At 40.1% G+C, this 23683-nt stretch overlaps 2 protein-coding genes across 5 annotated transcripts in view; one reads left to right on the top strand and one right to left on the bottom strand.

Moving 5' to 3' along the window:
- LOC106584329 (FAS-associated factor 1) overlaps positions 1-6505 on the bottom strand; it is an 86940-nt gene extending 80435 nt beyond the window's left edge. For 2 of the 3 annotated variants that reach the window (XM_014169485.3, XM_014169487.3), the window contains exon 1: positions 6191-6499. In XM_014169485.3, the coding sequence (XP_014024960.3) occupies positions 6191-6247 (57 nt within the window). In that variant the 5' untranslated portion in view covers positions 6248-6499. Of the gene's footprint in view, positions 1-6190 lie in introns of all 3 variants that reach the window. The other variant, XM_014169488.3, reaches the window with a different exon arrangement.
- Positions 6506-7883: 1378 nt separating this feature from the next.
- On the top strand, positions 7884-12480 carry cdkn2c (cyclin-dependent kinase inhibitor 2C (p18, inhibits CDK4)). 2 transcript variants are annotated; one of them, XM_082968019.1, is made up of 3 exons: positions 7884-8045; positions 8540-9412; positions 11066-12480. In XM_082968019.1, the coding sequence occupies exons 2-3, from the start codon at positions 9287-9289 to the stop codon at positions 11420-11422; spliced, it is 483 nt and encodes a 160-aa protein (XP_082824145.1). In that variant the 5' UTR covers positions 7884-8045; positions 8540-9286; the 3' UTR covers positions 11423-12480. The 2 variants fall into 2 exon arrangements, with proteins under 2 accessions (XP_082824145.1, XP_014024958.1); XM_014169483.3 differs by having other exon boundaries at positions 7885-8045; positions 9286-9412.
- Positions 12481-23683: the final 11203 nt, after the last annotated feature.

The raw sequence follows: 23683 nt of genomic DNA, 5'->3' as shown, positions 1-23683 counted from the left end.
GCTCCGTGTTCCCAAATGTGCCTCATCAATAAACTAAATGGACACGTGGAAAGTACACTACTCGCACAATGGTAATTTATCAGTACATAACACTGAATGATACTGTAATTACCTGTTATCAACTAACCAAATGTATCTAGTCCTTATTCATTAAGGGTCCTCCACTCAGTACATCCCTGGGTGGTTTGACTGACAAGTTATAATAGGTTATTATCAGTATCCTCAGTATCAAGACATGTTACAGTGAACTAGCTATTTCCATTGCACTAACCACCTATGCTAAAGCTAGCATTAATGTGACATTGAAAGGATGCTTTTCTAGAATTCTGCAGATTTAGCTGCATGAAGCCTAATGTGGTTTAAAGAGGAGCTAAAAAGGAGTGTATGTACTGTGAAGCAATTCTGTCATCATGGATAGCCGACTTAACGATTTATGATTGACGTGGCGACTGGAGCGGGCAGACTGGAGCTCCGACGTAAGATAAAATTAAGTTATCAAAAACTGATAACAGCCACAAAAATGCTGTATATATATATATATATATATATATATATATATATAAACTATTCTCCAGGTTGTTGCTTTAAATGAGATTGTGTTCTCATCAATTTACGTGGTAAAATAACGATTACATCTAGAAAAAAAAATAAAACGTCATTTTATGTGACGTCGGAACTCCAGTCCGCCCACACTAGTCACTGCTCAACTTCATCTTAAAAATGTAACCCATTAATCCGCTTTAGAACAAATAAAGGGTTTGGCCGGCCGGGATGTCCTTGTCCAATCGCGCTCTAGCGACTCCTTGTGGCTGGGCACATATACGCTTACATGGTTGCCAGGTGTACAGTGTTTCCTCCGACACATTGGTGCGGCTGGCTTCCGGGTTAAGCGAGCAGTGTCAAGAAACATTGCGGCTTGGCAGGGTAGTGTTTCGGAGGACGCACGGCTCTCGACCTTCGCCTCTCCCGAGACCGTACAGGAGTTGCAGTGATGGGACAAGGCTAACTACCAATTGGACATCACGAAATTTGGGAGAAAAAGGGGTAAACATTTGTTTTAAATTGTAAGTAAAAAAATAATAAATAGGCCTACGAGAAGGGGAGACACAAAAATAATAGGACGTCCATCTAAACTGGAGAAAATTATTGTCCCAAAAAAGGATTTAAGTAGCACTGCCCCAACAACGAAAAATAGTAGATATGTGCAGTGCGCACTCGACCTTGGGATATTGCTGATGCGCTCCGCTGGCGCCAATAAAATAGGCTATACTATTGTTTGCTCAATTAGGTTGAGAATTATGCGCTTGTATTTTCAAATATTGCGATATGCTTAGCCTCTACTTTTCAGTCACAAATCAACAATAATCTGCTCAAATAGCACGCGCTGCCTCCCCTTCCGACTGTAGGCAATGTGATTTAAAACAATCCACAATTTATTTAAGATGCTAATGATCCTCTGTGCCAAAATCATGCTTTAGTTGACTCTTTTGAATGATTTTATTTATTTATGTATAGACAGGAGTAGGCTATATAATTTTGGCAATTTAAATCAAATGTACTTTTGGGAAACGTAACGCACTTAACCTCCATTCCCTATTCGATTGCAGGCTACGGATACATTTTTTTGTGGGCCATTCTAAATCAAATAATTCCACATACACACTACATTGCTGACAGGTGTATAACATTTTTGCACACAGCCATGCAATCTCTATAGACAAACATTGCCTGTATTGAAGACCTCAGTGACTTCAAACGTGGCACTGGGATAGGCTGCCACCTTTCCAACAACTCAGTTAATCAAATTTCTGCCCTGGTCAACTATACAGTTGACTATATACAATCTTTCTGATTGAGAGGGGGTCAAATACTTATTTCCCTCATTAAAAAGGCAAATCATTTTATAACATTTTTTACATGTGTTTTTCTGGATCTTTTTGTTGTTATACTGTCTCTCACTGTTCAAATAAACCTACCATTAAAATTATAGACTGATAATTTCTTTGTCAGTGGGCAAACGTACAAAATCAGCAGGGGATCAAACTTTTTTCCCCTCAGTGCAAGTGCTGTTGTTGTGAAGTGAAAACGTCTAGGAGCAACAACGGCTCAGCCCAGAAATGGCAGAACACACAAGTTCACAGAACAGGCCCGCCGAGTGCTGCTTCCAACTTTGTGGTAACATTTTAGGGATGTCCCTTTCCTGTTTCAGCATGACAACGCCCCTGTGCACAAAGCGAGGTCAATACAGAAATGGTTTGTCGAGCTCGGTGTGGAATAACTTGACTGCCCTGCACAGAACCCTGACCTAAACCTCATCAAACACCTTTGGATGAATGCAGACTGCGAGCCAGGCCTAATCATCTAAAATCTGTGCCCATATACTTTTGGTCATGTAGTGTATATTAGTAGGCTATATGAAAGACCAGATAAAATTAAGAATAGTCTGCTGGATGAGAATTAGAGGTCGACCGATTAATCGAAATGGCCGATTTCAAGTTTTCACAACAATCGGTAATCGGTATTTTTGTCCACCGATGTAACTTTTTTTTACACCTTTATTTAACTAGACAAGTAAGATTAAGAACACATTAGTATTTTCAATGACGGCCTAGGAACGGGGGTTAACTGCCTTGTTCAGGGGGGATTCGGGGATTCATTTTTGCAACCTTCTGGTTACTAGTCCAACGCTCTAACCACCTGCCTTACATTGCACTCCATGAGGAGCCTGCATGGCAGGCTGACTACCTGTTACGCGAGGGCAGCAAGAAGCCAAGGTAAGTTGCTAGCTAGCATTAAACTTATCTTATAAAAAACTATCAATCTTAACATAATCACTAGTTAACTACACATGGTTGATGATATTACTAGTTTATCTAACGTGTCCAGCGTTGCATATAATCGATGTGGTGCCTGTTCATTTTTCATTGAATCACAGCCTACTTCGACAAACGGGTGATGATTTAACAAGCGCATTTGCGAAAAAAGCACTGTCGTTGCACCAATGTACCTAACCATAAACATCAATGCCTTTCTTTAAAATCAATACGCAAGTATATATTTTTAAACCTGCATATTTAGTTAATATTGCCTGCTAACATGAAATTGTGTCACTGCTCTTGCGTTCATTGCCTGGCTCGTTGCGAACTAATTTGCCAGAATTTTACGTAATTATGACATACCATTGAAGGTTGTGCAATGTAACAGGAATATTTAGACTTAGGGATGCCACCCATTAGATAAAATACGGACCAGTTCCGTATTTCACTGAAAGAATAAATGTTTTGTTTTCGAGGTGATAGTTTCTGGATTCGACCATATTAATAAATTTTCTGTGTGTTTATTATATTATAATTAAGTCAATGATTTGATAGAGCAGTCTGACTGAGCGGTGGTAGGCACCAGCAGGCTCGTAAGCATTCATTCAAACAGCACTTCAGTGCATTTTGCCAGCAACTCGTTGCAATGCATTGCGCTGTTCATGACTTCAAGCCTGTCAACTCCCAAGATTAGGCTGGTGTAACCGATGTAAAATGGCTAGCTAGTTAGCGGGTGCGCGCTAATAGCGTTTCAAACGTCACTCGCTCTGGGACTTGGAGTAGTTGTTCCCCTTGCTCTGCATGGGTAACGCTGCTTCGAGGGTGGCTGTTGTCGATGTGTTCCTGGTTCGAGCCCAGGTAGGAGCGAGGAGAGGGACGGAAGCTATACTGTTACACTGGCAATACTAAAGTGCCTATAAGAACATCCAATAGCCAAAGGTATATGAAATACAAATCGTATAGAGAGAAATATCCCTATAATTCCTATAATAACTACAACCTAAAACTTCTTACCTGGGAATATTGAAGACTCATGTTAAAAGGAACCACCAGCTTTCATATGTTCTGAGCAAGGCACTTAAACGTTAGCTTTCTTATATGGCACATATTGCACTTTTACTTTCTTCTCCAACACTTTGTTTTTGCATTATTTAAACCAAATTGAACATGTTTCATTATTTATTTGAGGCTAAATTGATTTCATTGATGTATTATATTAAGTTAAAATAAGTGTTCATTCAGTATTGTTGTAATTGTCATTATTACAAAAAAAATTAATTTAAAAAATAAAATAAAACGGCCGATTAATCGTTATAGTCTTTTTCCGGTCCTCCAATAATCGGTATCGGCATTGAAAAACCATAATCGGTCGACCTCTAATGAGAACATTATCAAGTGCTTGTCAAATTGTGAAAGAGACTGATGAAACATGTGGAGCAGAGCTCATCCCTTTCATGCAACTTTTTTCAAATCATCATTAGAGTCGCATCACGCAGCCTTAGAATGTATAAAAAAAATCTAAACATATAGCCTAACGTTTGTATTACAACTAAAGTTGCATAAATAACTAAATTAAGCAGATAAGAGGACCCCTTTCTTTGTTAACTGCTCAACACAGAATAGCCACATGTACATACTCCCTCAGAAATCGTTTGGGGAAAATATTCTTTCTATTTTGTTCAGCTATGTTCAACTGTATTCTTCATATTATTCAAATAATGTAAAATTATGCCATGGAATTCTAAGCAAAGCTTGTCTGCTAAATGAACTAGTGTAGCCCACAGCCATATGGCATAGCCAGATCAGGGGCTAACGTAAGGACAACTCAGAATGTGTTATTCTGTTCTTCTGAAATTAGTCTAAAGAAACATATGAAGAAATGTAGCCTAAAATAAAATTGATTTATTGTGATGGTGTAGGTTATATTAAATGGATTTATTCTCCTTTTTAAAATGTAGATGTTAATAAGGTCCGCATCAGTGGCTTGTAGGCTATGAGTGGAAGCCAGGAGATGCTAAACGTGTTTGTTATTTAATGTGCAATTACCGTGAGACTGGTAGTTATTTGCATTTCAATCCGCAGCTGAGAAAATGTCATGAACGCCACAGCACTATTCAGACTGCAATTAGATGCTAATATTTGGGTCAACTGTACATAGATGTGTTCTGTGAGTGTCACTGAGAAAGCTGATGCACCCATGAAATGGTGTACAATCCATAGGTTAGGTTGTACAGTCGCATATAAATATACCCCCAATGCAATTCTGAAAATAATTCAGATATCCAGAGCGCGATCTAAACAGATGTACTTTAAAAAAAATCTAAATAACTAATTACAACAAAAGACAATTATAACATTCCAACCTTGTTTAACATTACCTAGTCTAATTGTGTCATTATTTTACTATTTTTATCCGTTTGCATCAGTTTCATTGGGTACTTTTATTTTGAAGGCGACCCGCCGATCCCATTATTGTTGTTCACGCCAATGTTGTTCACAACACACTGGTATGGCTAGCCTAAAGCTTGATTTTATTCAGTCACGTGATGCACTGTGTTCATCTTTTTTTGTGGCCTTGTTATTCAACGACCTGTTATCAGGATGATATAGACTTCATTTGAACGTTAGGTAGCTTGCCAACTGACTTAACTGGCTAATAAATTATCACCACTTTACAGATAGTCAACCTTACTCCAGCTCATACTTTCAAACACTAGAGCAGGGACACACACTGCATAAGAAATTCAAGTCTCTGCTAGCTAGCTCAATAGTGACCAAGCAAGTTAGCTAGCTAAGCCAACACAAGATGGCTAGCTAGCCATCTGTGTCAGTTGAATATTTACAATTCATGGCTAATTTATCTAAAGAGGACACCAAGCTAACTGTTTCATATTTAAATCCATGTTAGTTATGTGCTCTGCTTTGTTGTTACTAGTAGCTAGTGAGCTAGCAACTGACGTCTAGCCACCTAGCTACCAGACTGGCATACCACATTAGTTGGCCAGCGAACGTTAGCTCATTTTGGGGGCTGACAGTTGTACGAAATGCTCCCCAACAATGTAATTCTTCAATACCCCAAACATACCTGTGTTTACTCACACACACACTTTGTTAAAATGCACCAACTTATTGATAAGCGGGACAGTGGTGCAGCTCAATTTACTAACGTTAGCTGGCTTGTTAGCTAGTTAGCATGCTAACGTGAGCTAAGTAAGCGTTAACACGCTAGCTAGCGAAATGTGTTTGCCTTGTCAGCTGACGAGACAGCACTGTTGACATTAACGCTGCCTATTAATGTATGTTAAGATTCAACATAATTAAACTAAGTAGGTAGCTAGCTTTGTTATTGTGACATGAGGAAAGCTGGAACCCACCTGAAAGTCAGCCAAAATAATTTCTCTGTCCATGTTGCTTTCGCTATCAGAGGCCATCGCAGTGACTGGCTAAACGCTAGCTAACTATTATTCTTCTATCGCTTGCTTGCTATCTCGCTTCACTCACTCAGGCAAAGGGTCACTAGATATCATGTAAATGTCGTCTTAAGTAAACTCAAGACATCAATATGCGCCAGATGTCTAAGGAACAAATGCCACACTTTGGGTTGGTTTGAACAGCCTATATGAATTTCAATTCTCTGTTATCGTCAGTATTCACGGCTATGTTTCGCTTTACGGCAACCGCAAAGTGGGGTATGGTTCACCTTGCTGTAACGTTCTAAACACATATACATTCAATGTATAGAGCGCGAATGGGTCTACAAAGAGTTGGAGGGCTCTATTTTTTTGAGAACCCATTTCATTCTATGCATTTAATTGTCTATTTGCAACATTGGAACCTTTCATGGTATTCCCAAATTGTCGCATCGTGAGGAAGCTCAGCTGTTATTCTTAAAGTGACAATTCTCTTTGATAAATACATTTCTTTGTACTCCATACCGGTAGCATATGCAAGGTAATAAAAAAATGCCTATCAGGACTACCCATCAAAGAAGACAGAAAATGTAATTTTTTGCATTTTAAAATTGAAAATGGACCAATAAAGCAAGTTCTGTATTGTTGTATATTTTACTGTGTTGTATTGTACTAGACCACAAAACCACAAATAGACCACATAACGGATTGTCGGATTGTCATTTGTTTTAACATTAGCCTTACTTTTGAGCGTTCACATCAAATGTTTAATAAACTACTATGAGAAAACAGAACACAAACTCCATTGGACAGCTCCAATGGCCCACACTGTGGTACTGAAGGCCTAAAGCCAACATTTCTCATGTCTCACAAGAGGGAAATCTCTCATTCTAAAAATGTTTAGCATAATGATTTAAGTAGCCTAAGTTATTAATTTTACATAAAAGGCTTACGAATAGGGATGCCCATAAAAGCAATATCCTTTCCATTGGTCATGTTGCATAATAACATTTTTGAATAGGCATGAGTTTAGTAGGCTTAGCTAGCATAGGCCCTACACCTGTCTTTCCCCCATCATAACCCAAATTCTAGGTTGTTTTTATTTGTAAATTGAGTCTTTTAACAATGTATCACTTTAAAATATGGTCTAACTATCAATCTCATGGAATATCAGTCTTTCCAATCTACTCTGTCTATCAATATCTCCCATCCCTCATTTTGCCAAACAAAGTGACAGGGTCAGCCTGTTGAAATTTCAGACTTGGCCTTCAATACCTAATCTAGGCATGCCGACCTCATTGATAACAAAATCATAATGCTTATCTTTGTATGCATAGGCCTAGGTTATATCCAAAATAGCTGATTGAATATATCATGTTTTTGACAGGTAGGCTTCCCTACACTCTCACAATGGTAGCCCTATGATATGACTAGTTTGTGCAGAAAAATGTCTCTGCCTCTGTGCTCTCCTCAAGTTTAATTGTTGCCTTTGCCAGAGACATGACAACCGAACCTAACCAGAGAGCAATATGAACTGTTCTGGAACAACATTCCGTGGCATTTTTGGGTTATGAAAATGTGATCTTGTGGTTGCACTCGGGAAAGTAGCCTAGGACGCTATCGTCATAACTGCAGCCTCTGCAGCCTTTTAGATGATCACTGTTTTCAGTCCCGCCCTCTCGCTTTTGTCGACTGGTATGCGTTAGGGTTGCGTATTTGAAAAATAGGCTAAAAGTGATGTCAAGAACAGCCTTTTTTCCTCAAATACTGACTTCCAACCAGTCGAATGAATGAACTAAATCAACATATGATGGCAAGGGTAAGGAGGTGTCGTATGTAGGAGAATGTTATATGAATGAAGGCTAGGCTATACATTGAAATGTGTGTAGGCTATGTTAAGCTATATTCCTACATGATTAGGCTACACCTACCCGGCATATGCCTGTTACAGGCTGAACTTGAAACAACTTAGCCCATGGTGTGGTTGATTTCATTTATATACTCAACTTTACAAGTTTAGTAGCGTAAATCTTTTCAGTGTAACAGATGGTAGGCAATGCTGCTACAGTAATGTGCTCAGCGGAATATGCTAATATAACGTCAATATCAAATGACTAAACTGTTCCCGCGCACTGTCCCGAACAAACACTTTAGGCTACTATTAATGAACCAAAGAAGGACGATATCCAGACCGTGTATCATCATTTGAAAATGGGCGGGAAGTGTACATAAAACTCTGAACAAGCATCTCTCCAAATGTCATTGGATAACTTAACGTTGTCAGAATGTTTTTTTCTAAACTATCTTTCTCAGCCCCGGACTGGTAAGAGAGCAAGTCGACAATCAGAAGCTACAAACTTACAAGCCCTAATCGAAACGGCAGTGTTCCATGGATACAGTTGCAGCAGGACATCATAGGCAACGTTTTTGAGAGCAGGAGACAGACCAACATTTTGGAGTTGCAGATAAGTTGCACCTGTAGGCTAACCTGTATCGTCAGTCCGGAAGGGTAGTATATAGCCTAATTGTGGAGTTGGATAGAATCTTTCTGAATAACACGGGTCTATAAATTAACCATGGGAAATATCCCTGAACACTCATTTAGAATCTCAAACGTTATCAACTTCACGTGAACGGGGTTCAAGAATAAAGATAAACCTCAACTCTGCAGGCTGGACGATTGGAATTAGTTTTTAGTTTTTCAACTTCGTGCATCTTCGTCTACAAGTGGACATCCAACATTCCAATCCAATGTGATAAAAAATAAAATATTTTTAAGGAAGGTGGTGATGACCATACACTTGAGTTGGAAATGGCGTGACATCCATGTTTTCCGTGCTGATGCGAGTTGTTACATTGGGATGGTATTAAAAAGGGAGGCGGACCCTGGCAGTGTACCAACTTCTTTCAGGCTACAGACTATTTACTACATTTTCTCAGTGCCTTGCGTCACAACCAAGAAGACGTATACCATCAAAATCATTCACACATACCTTAGTATCAACTTTTGAAACCTGTATCATATAACATTATTCTCTTTATGGTTTTCGTCCACCAAGAATGGCTGGAGGGGCAAACAGACTGAGCAGCGCATCTGCAAGAGGAGACTTAGCAGAAGTTGAGATGTTATTACAGAACGGAGCAGATGTTAATGAAAACAATGTATTCGGCAGGACACCGTTACAGGTTGGTTCTGCATTTTATTTTATAAACATGTACATCTATAAATTCATGATTCAGTCTATTTGATCGATTTGAACTTAAACTACCACATCTTAGCATATGTGTGTTAGTATAGCCTAATGTAAAATGGACTAAACTGCGTGCTTTATTGACAAATAAAGTGTTAAAATTATCCAGAGGTTACAATTTCTGTAACTTGGACTTATAAGTATACTTGATCCAAATGATTTTCAACGAATAGTCTAATATAGCATAAAGAGAATAGGCTGTGTTGGGTGTCATATTTTTAATTGTATGATTTATGGAGAGTGCAGCAAAGTGACTTGTAGGCCTTAATTTAGTAGCATTATGTGAACCACAAAAAAAAACCAATGTAGACTAGACTAATGATGTACACCTATTCGTGATTTACCAGAAACTGTAATTGCAATGCATTATATATTTGTTGTTGAATATATTCATATTTTTGACATTCTGTAGACTAAAAAGTTTAGCAGGTTTATATATCTTGATAAGGATGGGTTCAAACATTATGAAAACTTGTCAATCATTGAATAATGTGATTACGTTTTTATATTTATATAGAAGTATCATTGCTCAATAGTGATAATTAAAGAAGATAATATAGTCAAGACCTTGATGCTTGACCTCATGCACTACTCTTTGGACAAGCATGCACACTCAGACACATAGGCCTATGAAACATGTAATGGTTTGGTTTCAACAAGACTATTTCTTAAATTGTAAGCTTATAGATCAAACACAAATTTGCTGTTTCTTTATGTCATAACACATTTATGTGGGTTGATCACTTGGTTGGTTAGGCTATATTTATACCGCCTTGGCATACCTCTGAATATCTGCCTTTGACCACATGGGGAATCTCCAAATGCAATGTTTGCTTTAGAAATGTAACTATGTTTACTGTTTTGTCAAATTACACAATCAAACTCATGAAAAACTAGCAAATTGCAGATTGTGAAAGACTGTTGATTTGGACAGTTCATGACCATACTGGATAGATGTTCAGGCTAATCTCTTACCATGTTATAGGGTCCAGGGTGCAGATGAAAAGGGCTGAAAGTGGTTAATTGACCGAACCACACGTTTTTGTTGAATGTATAAATCCAATTTAGGCCTATACTCAAAGTGCTCTATAAGATTTACCTTAGTACATAAAAAACGATATAAGTATGACATGTATCCTCATGCACAAAACTGTAATACACTATTAGTATCACTCCTCTCTTCCAAATGAAAAATATATGTCATGGCTATTAATTCTATATGCCTAATAATGATGACGACGAACTAACGCTCTATGATTTATTAGAAGATAATAGGTTTACATAATTTACGTAAAAGACGAATGAAAAAAGGTTAACATAATGAATACATAATAAATTGTTATGTGGTTTAGATTCGTTTTTTATCGTTCCTTTTGAAAAAAAAACAGGTGTAAATCTAGACGTGTCTCTCTCCGCAACATAGCCTAAAGAATTCCTATTTTCCTTAAAACACTATACTTCTTACAGCCTACATGTTCTGTCTTTGCATATACTTTACTATATAAGTATTCTGCTCTCAACCAGCACTGATATTCGATTATATTTTTTACCTTTTTTTTTCTTCTTTCTTTCTTAATTTTTTTTACAGGTGATGAAACTTGGTAACCCCGCCATCGCGGAAGCGCTGCTGAGGGCGAACGCAAATCCAAACGTGCGCGACCATGTCAGAGGTCTCACCATCACTCATGACGCTGCAAGGGATGGATATGCAGACACCCTACACGTACTGATGGATCATGGCGCAGACGTCAATCTCCTGGACAATGATGGGAACCTTCCATTGCATCTAGCCGCAAGAGAAGGCTATCTTGATGTGGTCCAGCTCCTTGTTGGTTGTACGATGGAAGCCACAAGGTGCAACTCCAAAGGCCACACACCTTATGATTTGGCGACTATGAACCATCGAGTATCCATTGCGCAATACATTCAGGGGCACACTAATTAATTAATACATATCGGACAATCCTGGCTGGGATAGCGAGGTGGTAGGCCTACATAAGAACGAGGAAGAAAGTAGAAAAAACATGTAGGTCAATCTACCTCTCTGGTTACAATGTATTTGGATGTTTTTCAGACATGATAGCCTCAATTCTCAGTCATAAAGGATGGCCCTAGCATGAACGTTTCCTCCTAACCTAATAAGAAAACAGCCAAATTCCATAGGTTTTGACTCCAATTTTCTCCATCGCAGAACAAATGTGACGAGAGTATATGCCACTGGAATGATCATTTGAATCTATGTAATATATTAAAGCATTTTTAGGCCGACAACATTTCCCTAACAACATCTCCAGCTGCTTTGTTTCTCTTTTTTTCTCTCATGTTTTTCCGATATTCCCTAGTGGTACAAGTAAGGTGGGGATTTGTCTTTCAAATTCAATGAATTACCAACATTTTAATAACTATTTGAGATGTGGGTTTGATAATTCAACGACTATTTAAAATGAAATGAGGAACACTATTTTATTGTTTAACTTCAAGACCATAGGCTGTAGGTGTTAGAATAGATGACCCTCTTCATCCAAGGTAGCCTACTCTTGTGCGCATAGCAAATGTCTTATTTTGTCCCGATAGCCCATTTTGTTAATTAAACCCATGCTATTTTGACTAATAACCCAGTAACCTAGGTCTACCTTCATTCTCCTTGTTCAGACCATTGGTCATAAATTATCAATCTAATGGTAGCCTGACTGATGCGGCAATTCTTTTCGATTTTCCGTGCACTTGTAAATAATCAAACAAATAGATTTTGTAAGGAACTGTGAAAGCACGCGTTTACTAATATTCACGTTTTATTTTTTACCAAAGACAACAACTGTCTGCAGGTCTTAACTGATTTTCTGATTGGCTTTTAGATAGCAATTTGGTTGAAATATAATGTATGTAGGGCTGTACTACCAGTAGGCCTCGTTTTACTGTATTGTCTTCTATTTGAATATTGCTAATCGATGTTTTTCACTGTTGTTTGATTTGTGAGACGAATAAATTCATTTGTCCACTGATTATTAGAAGTTTGCGCCCTTTTTTTTATATCCCCCTTGAGTCTACTCAGCACTGCTGTTGTGATCAACCAACAGTGATTGTTCCATAAGATATAGTATTTTATTCATTCAAGAAAAATATAGGCTGTTGAAAGTAGGCATACCCTATCTTGGAATGAAGTATATGAGCTGGACCGAAATGCTAGGGGTCAAAATGAAACTATAAAAATATTGTTACTCCAAACATTGGCTAGACATCTGCTTTGCTTCTACATTTATTATCACTGTGATTATGAAATCATGTAATGTTAGTTTTAAGGTGGCTATAGAGTTGCTACATTTTTATGGTACTATTCAAGCCATCGAATGTCTATCCACGCACCACTTTGACAGGCAATTCTTATATATATATTATTTGTATTCCTTTGCAAATGAACAGTGCAATGAACATTCAAATACGAACTTCAAACATTCACGGCTTGTGGTCGCCACTTGGAGAAAAGCACGGCAAAGCTATAGCTTATAGGCCAACCTGCTACTTTAGGTTAGGTGAGGAGGAACATGCCCTAATTTCTGTCCCACGGTCAAATTTGAGAAGTTTGGCACTTTGAATGGCAATATCATTGGTCTTTTAAAAGCGAGAAAACGTTTATATTTATTTTAGTCAAACTGTGAATAGCTATGTAATACCCTCATACACATAGTATGGTTGACTTCTTTCTATTCATGTAGGCTATGTAGGCTATCTAATCATGTTGTCTCTCAAACAAGCTTAATTAATGCAAGCAAAGCGATGAGACTACTTTTTTTCAATTGGGATAGGCCTACAGTACAGCCATGAAGACCAAAGTAATCAGGTAGGTATATGCTTGAATGTAATGATCCCTTTTACGACACATTGAATCAGATTTACATTTGCAGTGTCGTTTTGGCGGTGTCGGAGGTGGAACTCCGTCGGTTTTATGTTCATATCATTGAGTTATATTAGCCCAACCGGCCGGCAGATGGCGCTATTATTCCTTTGAAGTGGTCATCTGCATCCAACTGGAATGTTTGCAGCAGGGTATAGACCCACACAGAGGAGGTGTTATAATACCCATAAAACCTAGTGGTCAAACAGGGAAATGCTTCCAATCGTTTTCCACAATTCATTTTTCACATAGAGGATTTTAGAGACACTTAAAATTAGGGCTGTGTTTTGTGTATGCTTACCCTGGCGTGATGTTTTCATAACCACATAAATCTCTGTCTGACAAGGTGACTTTTATCAATATATTCGGCTCTATTTACTCTCAGATTCGAAAATGCTAATTAGCTTTAAAATAGATATCAAAACAAAAAATCTACAAATTAGCATTTCATTTTGGGGGATAAATACAGGCGAATATATTGATAAATTCACCTTGTCCTAGAGAGACTTACACGGTTATCAAAACGTCACCCCAGGGTAAGCCTACACGAACACAGCCCTTATTTGAAGTGTATCTAAAATCCCCAATGGGAAAAATGAAAGGTTGAAAAACGATTGGAACCATTTCCCTGTTTGACCGCTAGGTTTTATGGGTATTATTATTATTTCTCTGTATATGAACCAGGGGGCCAGGATTCCGGTCTGCAAGCATGCTTTCCACTGTGCTAAGTGGGCACTCTCAGTACTGCAGTTTAGCTGAAGTCAAGCCCAAAAGGAAAATTCCCATCGACGGCCCCATAGAGAAGTAAAAAAAAACATTTAAAAAACACTTTTGTTATCACCTTTGAGCCCAAAATATCTATATTATTATTTCAGTTATTGTCCTCAAGGCTGATTTTTACACAGCCGTAGATATTAACATTTTATATTCATCCAATGCCGTAGATATTAACATTTTATATTCATCCAAGGAAGTTGTCGCTGCTCGCGCTGCTCCATTGCTCACTGTAAGTGCTAGTGCGCAGGCGTTATATGCTCTGTGAAGCCGATAGCGACCACCACGAAACAGTGTTTGCGAACGTGAGTAGATTACATTGAAAACAACAGGCATCCATCTTGGACGCAGTCTCTAGTTCATAGAGCTCTAGGCGCTATTATTCCTTTTATGTCATTTGTCATCTGCGTCCAACAGGAATGTATGCAGCCGGCTATGCACTTGTGTCCCCGGGCGACCAGCTCATATATAAAACATCCTCCATTCAGGCTGCAAGGGTGTAGGTTTCCTCCTCAACAAGCTTTAATGGCAAGCTGCCGAAAAAAAAATAAGCTGGAAAAATATGCATACAGTCTTAATCAAACAACATTTCCACCACCATGCCAGCTAAAGTGGCTGATGCTTCTTCCTGATGTTCAGCCATTCAGGTTTCAGCAGTCTGTTGTTTACCCCTCGGCTGAAATCTGTGTGCAACATCAGGATGTAGCATTATCCACTCTAGGGAGAGACTACAGTGAGGGAAAAAAGTATTTGATCCCCCGCTGATTTTGTACGTTTGCCCACTGACAAAGAAATGATCAGTCTATACTTTTAATGGTAGGTTTATTTGAACAGTGAGAGACAGAATAACAACAACAAAAAATCCAGAAAAACGCATGTCAAAAATGTTATAAAATGATGTGCATTTTAATGAGGGAAATAAGTATTTGACCCTTCTGCAAAACATGACTTAGTACTTGGTGGCAAAACCCTTGTTGGCAATCACAGAGGTCAGACGTTTCTTGTAGTTGGCCACCAGGTTTGCACACATCTCAGGAGGGATTTTGTCCCACTCCTCTTTGCAGATCTTCTCCAAGTCATTAAGGTTTCAAGGCTGACCTTTGGCAACTCGAACCTTCAGCTCTCTCCACAGATTTTCTATGGGATTAAGGTCTGGAGACTGGCTAGGCCACTCCAGGACCTTAATGTGCTTCTTCTTGAGCCACTCCTTTGTTGCCTTGGCTGTGTGTATTGGGACATTGTCATGCTGGAATACCCATCCATGACCCATTTTCAATGCCCTGGCTGAGGGAAGGAGGTTCTCACCCAAGATTTGATGGTACATGGCCCCGTCCATCGTCCCTTTGATGCGGTGAAGTTGTCCTGTCCCCTTAGCAGAAAAACACCCCCAAAGCATAATGTTTCCACCTCCATGTTTGACAGTGGGGATGGTGTTCTTGGGGTCATAGGCAGCATTCCTCCTCCTCCAAACACGGCGAGTTGAGTTGATGCCAAAGAGCTCCATTTTGGTCTCATCTGACCACAACACTTTCACCCAGTTGTCCTCTGAATCCTTCAGATGTTCATTGGCAAACTTCAGACGGGCATGTATATGTGCTTTCTTGAGCAGGGGGACCTTGCGGGCGCTGCAGGATTTCAGTCCTTCACGGCGTAGTGTGTTACCAATTGTTTTCTTGGTGACTATGGTCCCAGCTGCCTTGAGATCATTGACAAGATCCTCCCGTGTTGTTCTGGGCTGATTCCTCACTGTTCTCATGATCATTGCAACTCCACGAGGTGAGATCTTGCATGGAGCCCCAGGCCGAGGGAGATTGACAGTTCTTTTGTGTTTCTTTCATTTGCGAATAATCGCACCAACTGTTGTCACCTTCTCACCAAGCTGTTTGGCGATGGTCTTGTAGCCCATTCCAGCCTTGTGTAGGTCTACAATCTTGTCCCTGACATCCTTGGAGAGCTCTTTGGTCTTGGCCATGGTGGAGAGTTTGGAATCTGATTGATTGATTGCTTTTGTGGATAGGTGTCTTTTATACAGGTAACAAACTGAGATTAGGAGCACTCCCTTTAAGAGTGTGCTCCTAATCTCAGCTCGTTACCTGTATAAAAGACACCTGGGAGCCAGAAATCTTTCTGATTGAGAGGGGGTCAAATACTTATTTCCCTCATTAAAATGCAAATCAATTTATAATATTTTTGACATGCATTTTTCGGTATTGTTTTGTTGTTATTCTGTCTCTCACTGTTCAAATAAACCTACCATTAAAATGATAGACCGATCATTTCTTTGTCAGTGGGCAAACATACAAAATCAGCAGGGGATCAAATACTTTTTTCCCTCACTGTATAAGGACACAGCTGACCCTTAAACTGACTAGCAAAAACCTAAAAATGACATTTACCCTAACCTTAACCCTTACCTTAACCGTTTTAAACTTCAATGGGGTGACGTCAGACTTGGGACCTCCCAAGGAACCCGTTTGGAGACTGTATCCAAGATGTCCGACCATTGAACAACGTAATCTACTCATGTTCGCATACGCTGTTTTGTAGTTGCTTTTACTTTTCTGACTGGGATTACTGCGCATGCGCACTAGCACTCAATGCGCACTGGACAGACAGCAGTATCGCGCAAGCATGCTCCAGCAACTCTGTCAGTGCGTGGACAGCTAAACAAGCCAAACGGAATGTCCCCTGGCTAGTTGGGCTCATGTCGTAGAGCATGAATATAAAATGTTAGTATCTTCGGTTGTGAGTGATGGAAACATTTATTTTGAATAACTCAATGGATGTTTTGTGCACAAAGGGGAGGACTAAACTGTCTTATTAGGAATTCTCAAACTTGTCTTCTCTAATGGAATTGTCTTTCTTGGCCATACTTCAGTTAAACTGCAGTACCAGGCAAATCTATATGTGCAGTCAAAAGGGTGCTTCCAGACCAGAACCCTGGCCCCTTTGTGAGGTAGTTGTGGGACTAAATTTGAGGAAACCTGAATTTAATGCAAGTCCTCCATAATATTGCAGCACGAATGACCAATCGAACTCACTATAGCTTCCAGCCCCTTAATCGGTTGGCTTACAATAGCTGTTGATACAGTGGCTTGCAAAATTATTCACCGCCCTTGCCATTTTTCCTATTTTGTTGCCTTACAACCTGGAATTAAAATTGATTTTTGGGGGGGTTGTATCGTTTGATTGACACATGCCTACCATGTTGAAGATGCAAAATATTTTTTATTGTGAAACAAACAAGAAATAAGACAAAAAAACAGAAAACTGCATAACTATTCACCCCCCCAAAGTCAATACTTTGTAGAACCACATTTTGCAGCAATTACAGCTGCAAGTCTCTTGGGGTATGTTTCTATAAGCTTGGCACAACTAGCCACTGGGATTTATGCCATTCTTCAAGGCAAAACTGCTCCAGCTCCTTCAAGTTGGATGGGTTCCGCTGGTGTACAGCAATCTTTAAGTCATATCACAGATTCTCAGTTGGATGGAGGTCTGGGCTTTGACTTTGCCATTCCAAGACATTTAAATGTTTCCCCTTAAACCACTCGAGTAGAGGTCGACCGATTAATCGGAATGGCCAATTAATTAGGGCCGATTTAAAGTTTTCATAACAATCGGTAATCAGCATTTTTGGACACCGATTATGGCCGATTACATTGCACTCCACGAGGAGACTGCATGGCAGGCTGACTACCTGTTATGCGAGTGCAGCAGGGAGCCAAGGTAAGGTGCTAGCTAGCATTAAAAAACAATCAATCTTAACATAATCACTAGTTAACTACACATGGTTGATGATATTACTAGTTTATCTAGCTTGTCCTGCGTTGCATATAATCAATGTGGTGCCTGTTAATTTATCATTGAATCACAGCCTACTTCGCCAAACAGGTGATTTAACAAGCGCATTTGCGAAAAAAGCACTGTCGTTGCACCAATGTGTACCTAACCATAAACACCAATGCCTTTCTTAAAATCAATACACAAGTATATATTTTTAAACCTGCATATTTAGTTAATATTGCCTGCTAACATTAATTTATTTTAACTAGGGAAATTGTGTCACTTCTCATGCGTTCTGTGCAAGCAGAGTCAGGGTATATGCAGCAGTTTGGGCCGCCTGGCTCGTTGCGAACTGTGTGAAGACCATTTCTTCCTAACAAAGACCGTAATTGATTTGCCAGAATTGTACATAATTAAGACAAAACATTGAATTTTGTGCAATGTAACAGCAATATTTAGACTTAGGGATGCCACCCGTTAGATAAAATACGGAACGGTTCCGTATTTCACTGAAAGAATAAACGTTTCGTTTTCGAAATTATAGTTTCCGTATTTGACCATATTAATGACCTAAGGCTCGTATTTCTGTGTGTTATTACATTATAATTAAGTCTATGACTTGATAGAGCAGTCTGACTGAGCGGTGGTAGGCAGCAGCGGGCTCGTAAGCATTCATTCAAACAGCACTTTCCTGCATTTGCCAGCAGCTCTTCACTGTGCTTCAAGCATTGCGCTGTTTATGACTTCAAGCCTATCAACTCCCGAGATTAGGCTGGCAATACTAAAGTACCTATTAGAACATCCAATAGTCAAAGGTATATGAAATACAAATGGTATAGAGATAAAAAGTCCTATAATAACTACAACCTAAAACTTCTTACCTTGGAATATTGAAGACTCATGTTAAAAGGAACCACCAGATTTCATATGTTCTGAGCAAGGAACTTAAACGTTAGCTTTTTTACATGGCACGTATTGCACTTTTACTTTCTTCTCCAACACTTTGTTTTTGCATTATTTAAACCAAATTGAACATGTTTCATTATTTATTTGAGACTAAATTGATTTTATTGATGTATTATATTAAATTAAAATAAGTGTTCATTCAGTATTGTTGTAACTGTCATTATTACAAATATATATATAAATTCATCCGATTAATCGGTATCGGCTTTTTTTGGTCCTCCAATAATCGGTATTGGCGTTGAAAAATCATAATCGGTCGACCTCTACACTCGAGTGTTGCTTTAGCAGTATGCTTAGGGTCATTGTCCTGCTGGAAGGTGAACCTCCATCCCAGTCTCAAATCTCTGGAAGACTGAAACAGGTTTCCGTCAATAATTACCCTGTATTTAGCGCCATCCATCAATCCTTCAATTTTGACCAGTTTCCCAGTCCCTGCCGATGAGAAACATACCCACAGCATGATGCTGCTACCACCATGCTTCACTGTGGGGATGGTGTTCTCGGGGTGATGAGAGGTGTTGGGTTTGCACCAGACATAGCGTTTTCCTTGATGGCCAAAAAGCTCAATTTTTGTCTCATCTGACCAGAGTACCTTCTTCCATATGTTTATTTTTTTCTTTAAGCAATGGCTTTTTTTCTGGCCACTCTTCTGTAAAGCCCAGCTCTGTGGAGTGTACAGCTTAATGTTGTCCTATGGACAGATACTCCAATCTCCGCTGTGGAGCTTTGCTGCTCCGTCAGGGTTATCTTTGGTCTCTTTGTTGCCTCTCTGATTAATGGGCAGCCCTCTCTTGACAGGTTTTTTGTGGTGCCATATTCTTTACATTTTTTTAATATTGGATTTAATGGTGCTCCGTAGGATGTTCAAAGTTTCAGATATTTTTTTCTAACCCAACCCTGATCTGTACTTCTCCACAACTTTGTCCCTGACCTGTTTGGAGAGCTCCTTGGTCTTCATAGTGCCGCTTGCTTGGTGGTGCCCCTTGCTTAGTGGTGTTGCAGACTCTGGGGCCTTTCAGAACAGGCATATATATACGTAGATCATGTGACAAACCATGTGACACTTAGGTTGCACACAGATGGACTTTATTTAACTAATTATTTGACTTCTGAAGGTAATTGGTTGCACCAGATCTTATTTAGGGGCTTCATAGCAAAGGGGGTGAATACATATGCACACACCACTTTTCCTTTTTAAATTGTTTAAAATTCTTAGAAATTTTTTTTTTCTTCATTTCACTTAACAAATTTGGACTATTTTGTGTATGTCCATTACATGAAATCCAAATAAAAATCAATTTCAATTACAGGTTGTAATGCAACAAAATAGGTAAAACGCCAAGGGGGGTGAATACTTTTGCAAGGCACTGTACCTAGCACTACCCACATGACAACAGCTAGTGCGCGGTCTCTAATATTACCCCCCCCCCCCCCGGTATTCTGGAAATCTAATACGCATACCAAAGCTCTCTCTCGCCCTCCATTTGGCAAATCTGACCATAACTCTATATCCTGATTCCTGCTTACAAGCAAAAACTCAAACAGAAAGTACCAGTGACGCTCTCAATACAGAAGTGGTCCGAGGAAGCAGATGCTAAGCTACAGGACTGTTTCACTAGCACAGACTGGAATATGTTCCGGGATTCAGCCAATGGTATTGAGGAGTTTACCACATCAGTCAATGGCTTCATTAATAAGTGCATAGACGTCATCCCCACAGTGACCGTAAGTACATATCCCAACCAGAAACTATGGATTACAGGCAACATTTGCACTGAGCTAAAGGCTAGAGCTGCCATTTTCAAGGAGCAGGACACTAATCCGGAAACTTATAATGTGCTGACTAGCTTTTCAAACTCTACCTGACTCAGTCTGTAATTCCTACATGTTTCAAGCAGACCACCATAGTCCGTGTCCAAGGTAACCTGTCTAAATTACTAATGCCTCATAGCACTCACATCTGTAGCCATGAAATGCTAAAAAAAGGCTGGTCATGGCTCACATCAACACCATCATCCCAGACACACTGGACCCACTCCAATTTCCATACCGCCCCAACAGATCACTCAATCTCTATTGCACTTCACACTGCCCTCTCCCACATGGACAAGAGGAACACCTATGTTTAAGAATGCTGACTACAGCTCAGTGTTCAACACCATAGTGCCCTAGAAGCTCATCACTAAGCTAAGGACCCTGACACTGAAAACCTCCCTCTGCAACTGGATCCTGGACTTCCTGACGGGCTGCCCCAGGTGGTGAGGGTAGGCAACAACACATCCGCCACGCTGATTCTCAACAAGGGGACTCATCACGGGTGCGTGCTTAGTCCCCTCCTGTACTCCCTGTTCACCCACGACTATCTGGCCGAGCACAACTCCAACACCATCATTTGGACACTGTGTTAACTAACCTCCAAATGAGCTTCAATGCCATACAACACTCCTTCCGTGGCCTCCAACTGCTCTTAAACACTAGTAAAACCAAATGCATGCATTTCAACCGTTCGCTGCCGGCACCCGCCCGCCCGACTAGCATCACTACCCTGGACGGTTCTGACCTAGAATATGTGGACAACTACAAATACCTAGGTGTCTGGCTTGACTGTAAACTCTCCTTCCAGACTCATATTAAACATCTCCAATCCAAAACCAAATCTAGAATCGGCTTTCTATTTCGCAACAAAGCCTCCTTCACTCACGCCGTCAAACTTACCATAGTAAAACTGACTATCCTACCGATCCTCATCTACAAAATAGCTTCCAATACTCTACTCAGCAAACTGGATACAGTCTATCACAGTCCCATCTGTTTTGTTACCAAAGCCCCTTACCACCCACCACTGCGACCTGTATGCTCTAGTCGGCTGGCCCTCACTACATATTCGTCGCCAGACCCACTGGCTCCAGGTCATCTATAAATCTATGCTAGGTAAAGCTTCGCCTTATCTCAGCTTACTGGTCACGATAACAACACCCACCCGTAGCAAGCGCTCCAGCAGGTTTTTCTCACTGGTCATCCCCAAAGCCAACACCTACTTTGGCCGCCTTTCCTTCCAGTTCTCTGCTGCCAGTGACTGGAATGAATTGCAAAAATCGCTGAAGCTGGAGACATATATTTCCCTCACCAACTTTAAACATCAGCTATCTGAGCAGCTAACCGATCGCTGCAGCTGTACATAGTCCATCTGTAAATAGCCCACCCAATCTACCTACCTCATCCCCATATTGTTTTTATTTAGTTTTCTGCTCTTTTGCACACCAGTATCTCTACTTGCACATCATCATCTGCTCATGTATCACTCCAGTGTTAATCTGCTAAATTGCAATTACCTCGCTACTATGGCCTATTTATTGCCTACCTCCTCATGCCATTTGCACACACTGTATATAGACTTTCTTTTTTTCTATTGTGTTATTGACTGTACGCTTGTTTATTCCATGTGTAACTCTGTGTTGTTGATTGTGTCGCACTGCTTTGATTTATCTTGGCCAGGTCGCAGTTGTAAATGAGAACTTGTTCTCAACTGGCCTACCTAGTAAAATAAAGGTGAAATATTTTTTTTATTTTAAATTAAGTTTGCTGACTACACAACGGTGGTAGGCCTGAGCACTGACGACGTTGAGGCAGCCTATAGGGAGGAGGTTAGAGACCTGGCAGTGTGGCGCCAGGACAACAACCTCTCCCTCAACTTCAGCAAGACAAAGGAGTTGATCGTGGACTACAGGAAACGGAGGACCGAGCACACCTCCATTCACATCGACGGGGCTGCTCTAGCGGGTTGAGAGCTTCAAGTTCCTCTGTGTCCACATTACTAAGCATCTATCATGGTCCACACACACCAACACAGTCGTAAAGAGGGCACAACAACGCCTGTTACTCCTCACGAGGCTGACAAGATTTGTCCTGGGCCCGCAGCTGCACCACTGAGAGTGAGTTTTGGTGGGCAGCCCTCTCTTGACTGGCTGTATCACCGCTTGGTATGGCAACTGCTTGGCATCCAACATCCTGCTTGGCATAGACAGTTCTCTCTGCTACTGCATGGCAAGCAGTACCGATGCACCAAGTCTGTAACCAACAGGATCCTGAACAGCTTCTTCTCCCAAGCCACAAGACTACTAAATAGGTATTATGGCTATTATGACTCATACTGTGGTACTCTATATCTCTGTATAGTTCTGCATTGACATGATTGGTTGACAGTAGGTGGGGGCAGGATGTCCTGTAAAACTCCTAATCCTTCAGAATACCTCTGCTCTGCGAAGCGCAAGAAGTATGAATGCCCTGACTTCTGCAGAGGCCATATCACAGTAGATGTTGTACGGCCACTGCAGACGTCTGACTGGCTGCAACCTGGTCTCAGAGCATTTCGTATTATTCTGTGTGTAAATCCTAAAGGAAACTCTGAAATAGCATACTGTTTTTATGAAAATTTTTGAATATTCACATTTTAATCTGTCGCCAATTGTATGGAAACCTAGCTATAGACACCCTAAAGACTCTGCCAAGTGTGCTAGTCCAGTGTACCTTTCATTATACCTGCACATCATGGTTCACCAGCAGCCCAAAACATCTAAAGAATAAGCTACCAGCCAAAAACGCTTGTAAGAATTGTACTTAAACTCCCCCCACATACTGTCTCTAGCTCTGTAATGTCTGTATTAATGTATTTATGTAAAAAAAAGTTTAAAAAAGAGGTACCACAATGGAAAAAGTCCCCGACTGTTAAAAAATATTTGTGTATATACAGTACCAGTCAAAAGTTCGGACACACCTATTCATTCAAAA

Source organism: Salmo salar, chromosome 23 (assembly GCF_965601325.2).
Source record: "Salmo salar chromosome 23, fSalSal1, whole genome shotgun sequence".
NCBI classification, from domain to species: domain Eukaryota; kingdom Metazoa; phylum Chordata; class Actinopteri; order Salmoniformes; family Salmonidae; genus Salmo; species Salmo salar.
This window is presented reverse-complemented; position numbering and strand designations above follow the sequence as displayed.

What these genes read in the sequence shown, in the direction of transcription:
- cdkn2c (XM_082968019.1), top strand. Translation starts at nt 9,287, where the DNA reads ATGGCTGGAGGGGCAAACAGACTGAGCAGCGCATCTGCAAGAGGAGAC. An exon ending in TCGGCAGGACACCGTTACAG is followed by an intron (nt 9,413 to 11,065) that starts GTTGGTTCTGCA and finishes TTTTTTTTACAG; the next exon opens with GTGATGAAACTTGGTAACCC.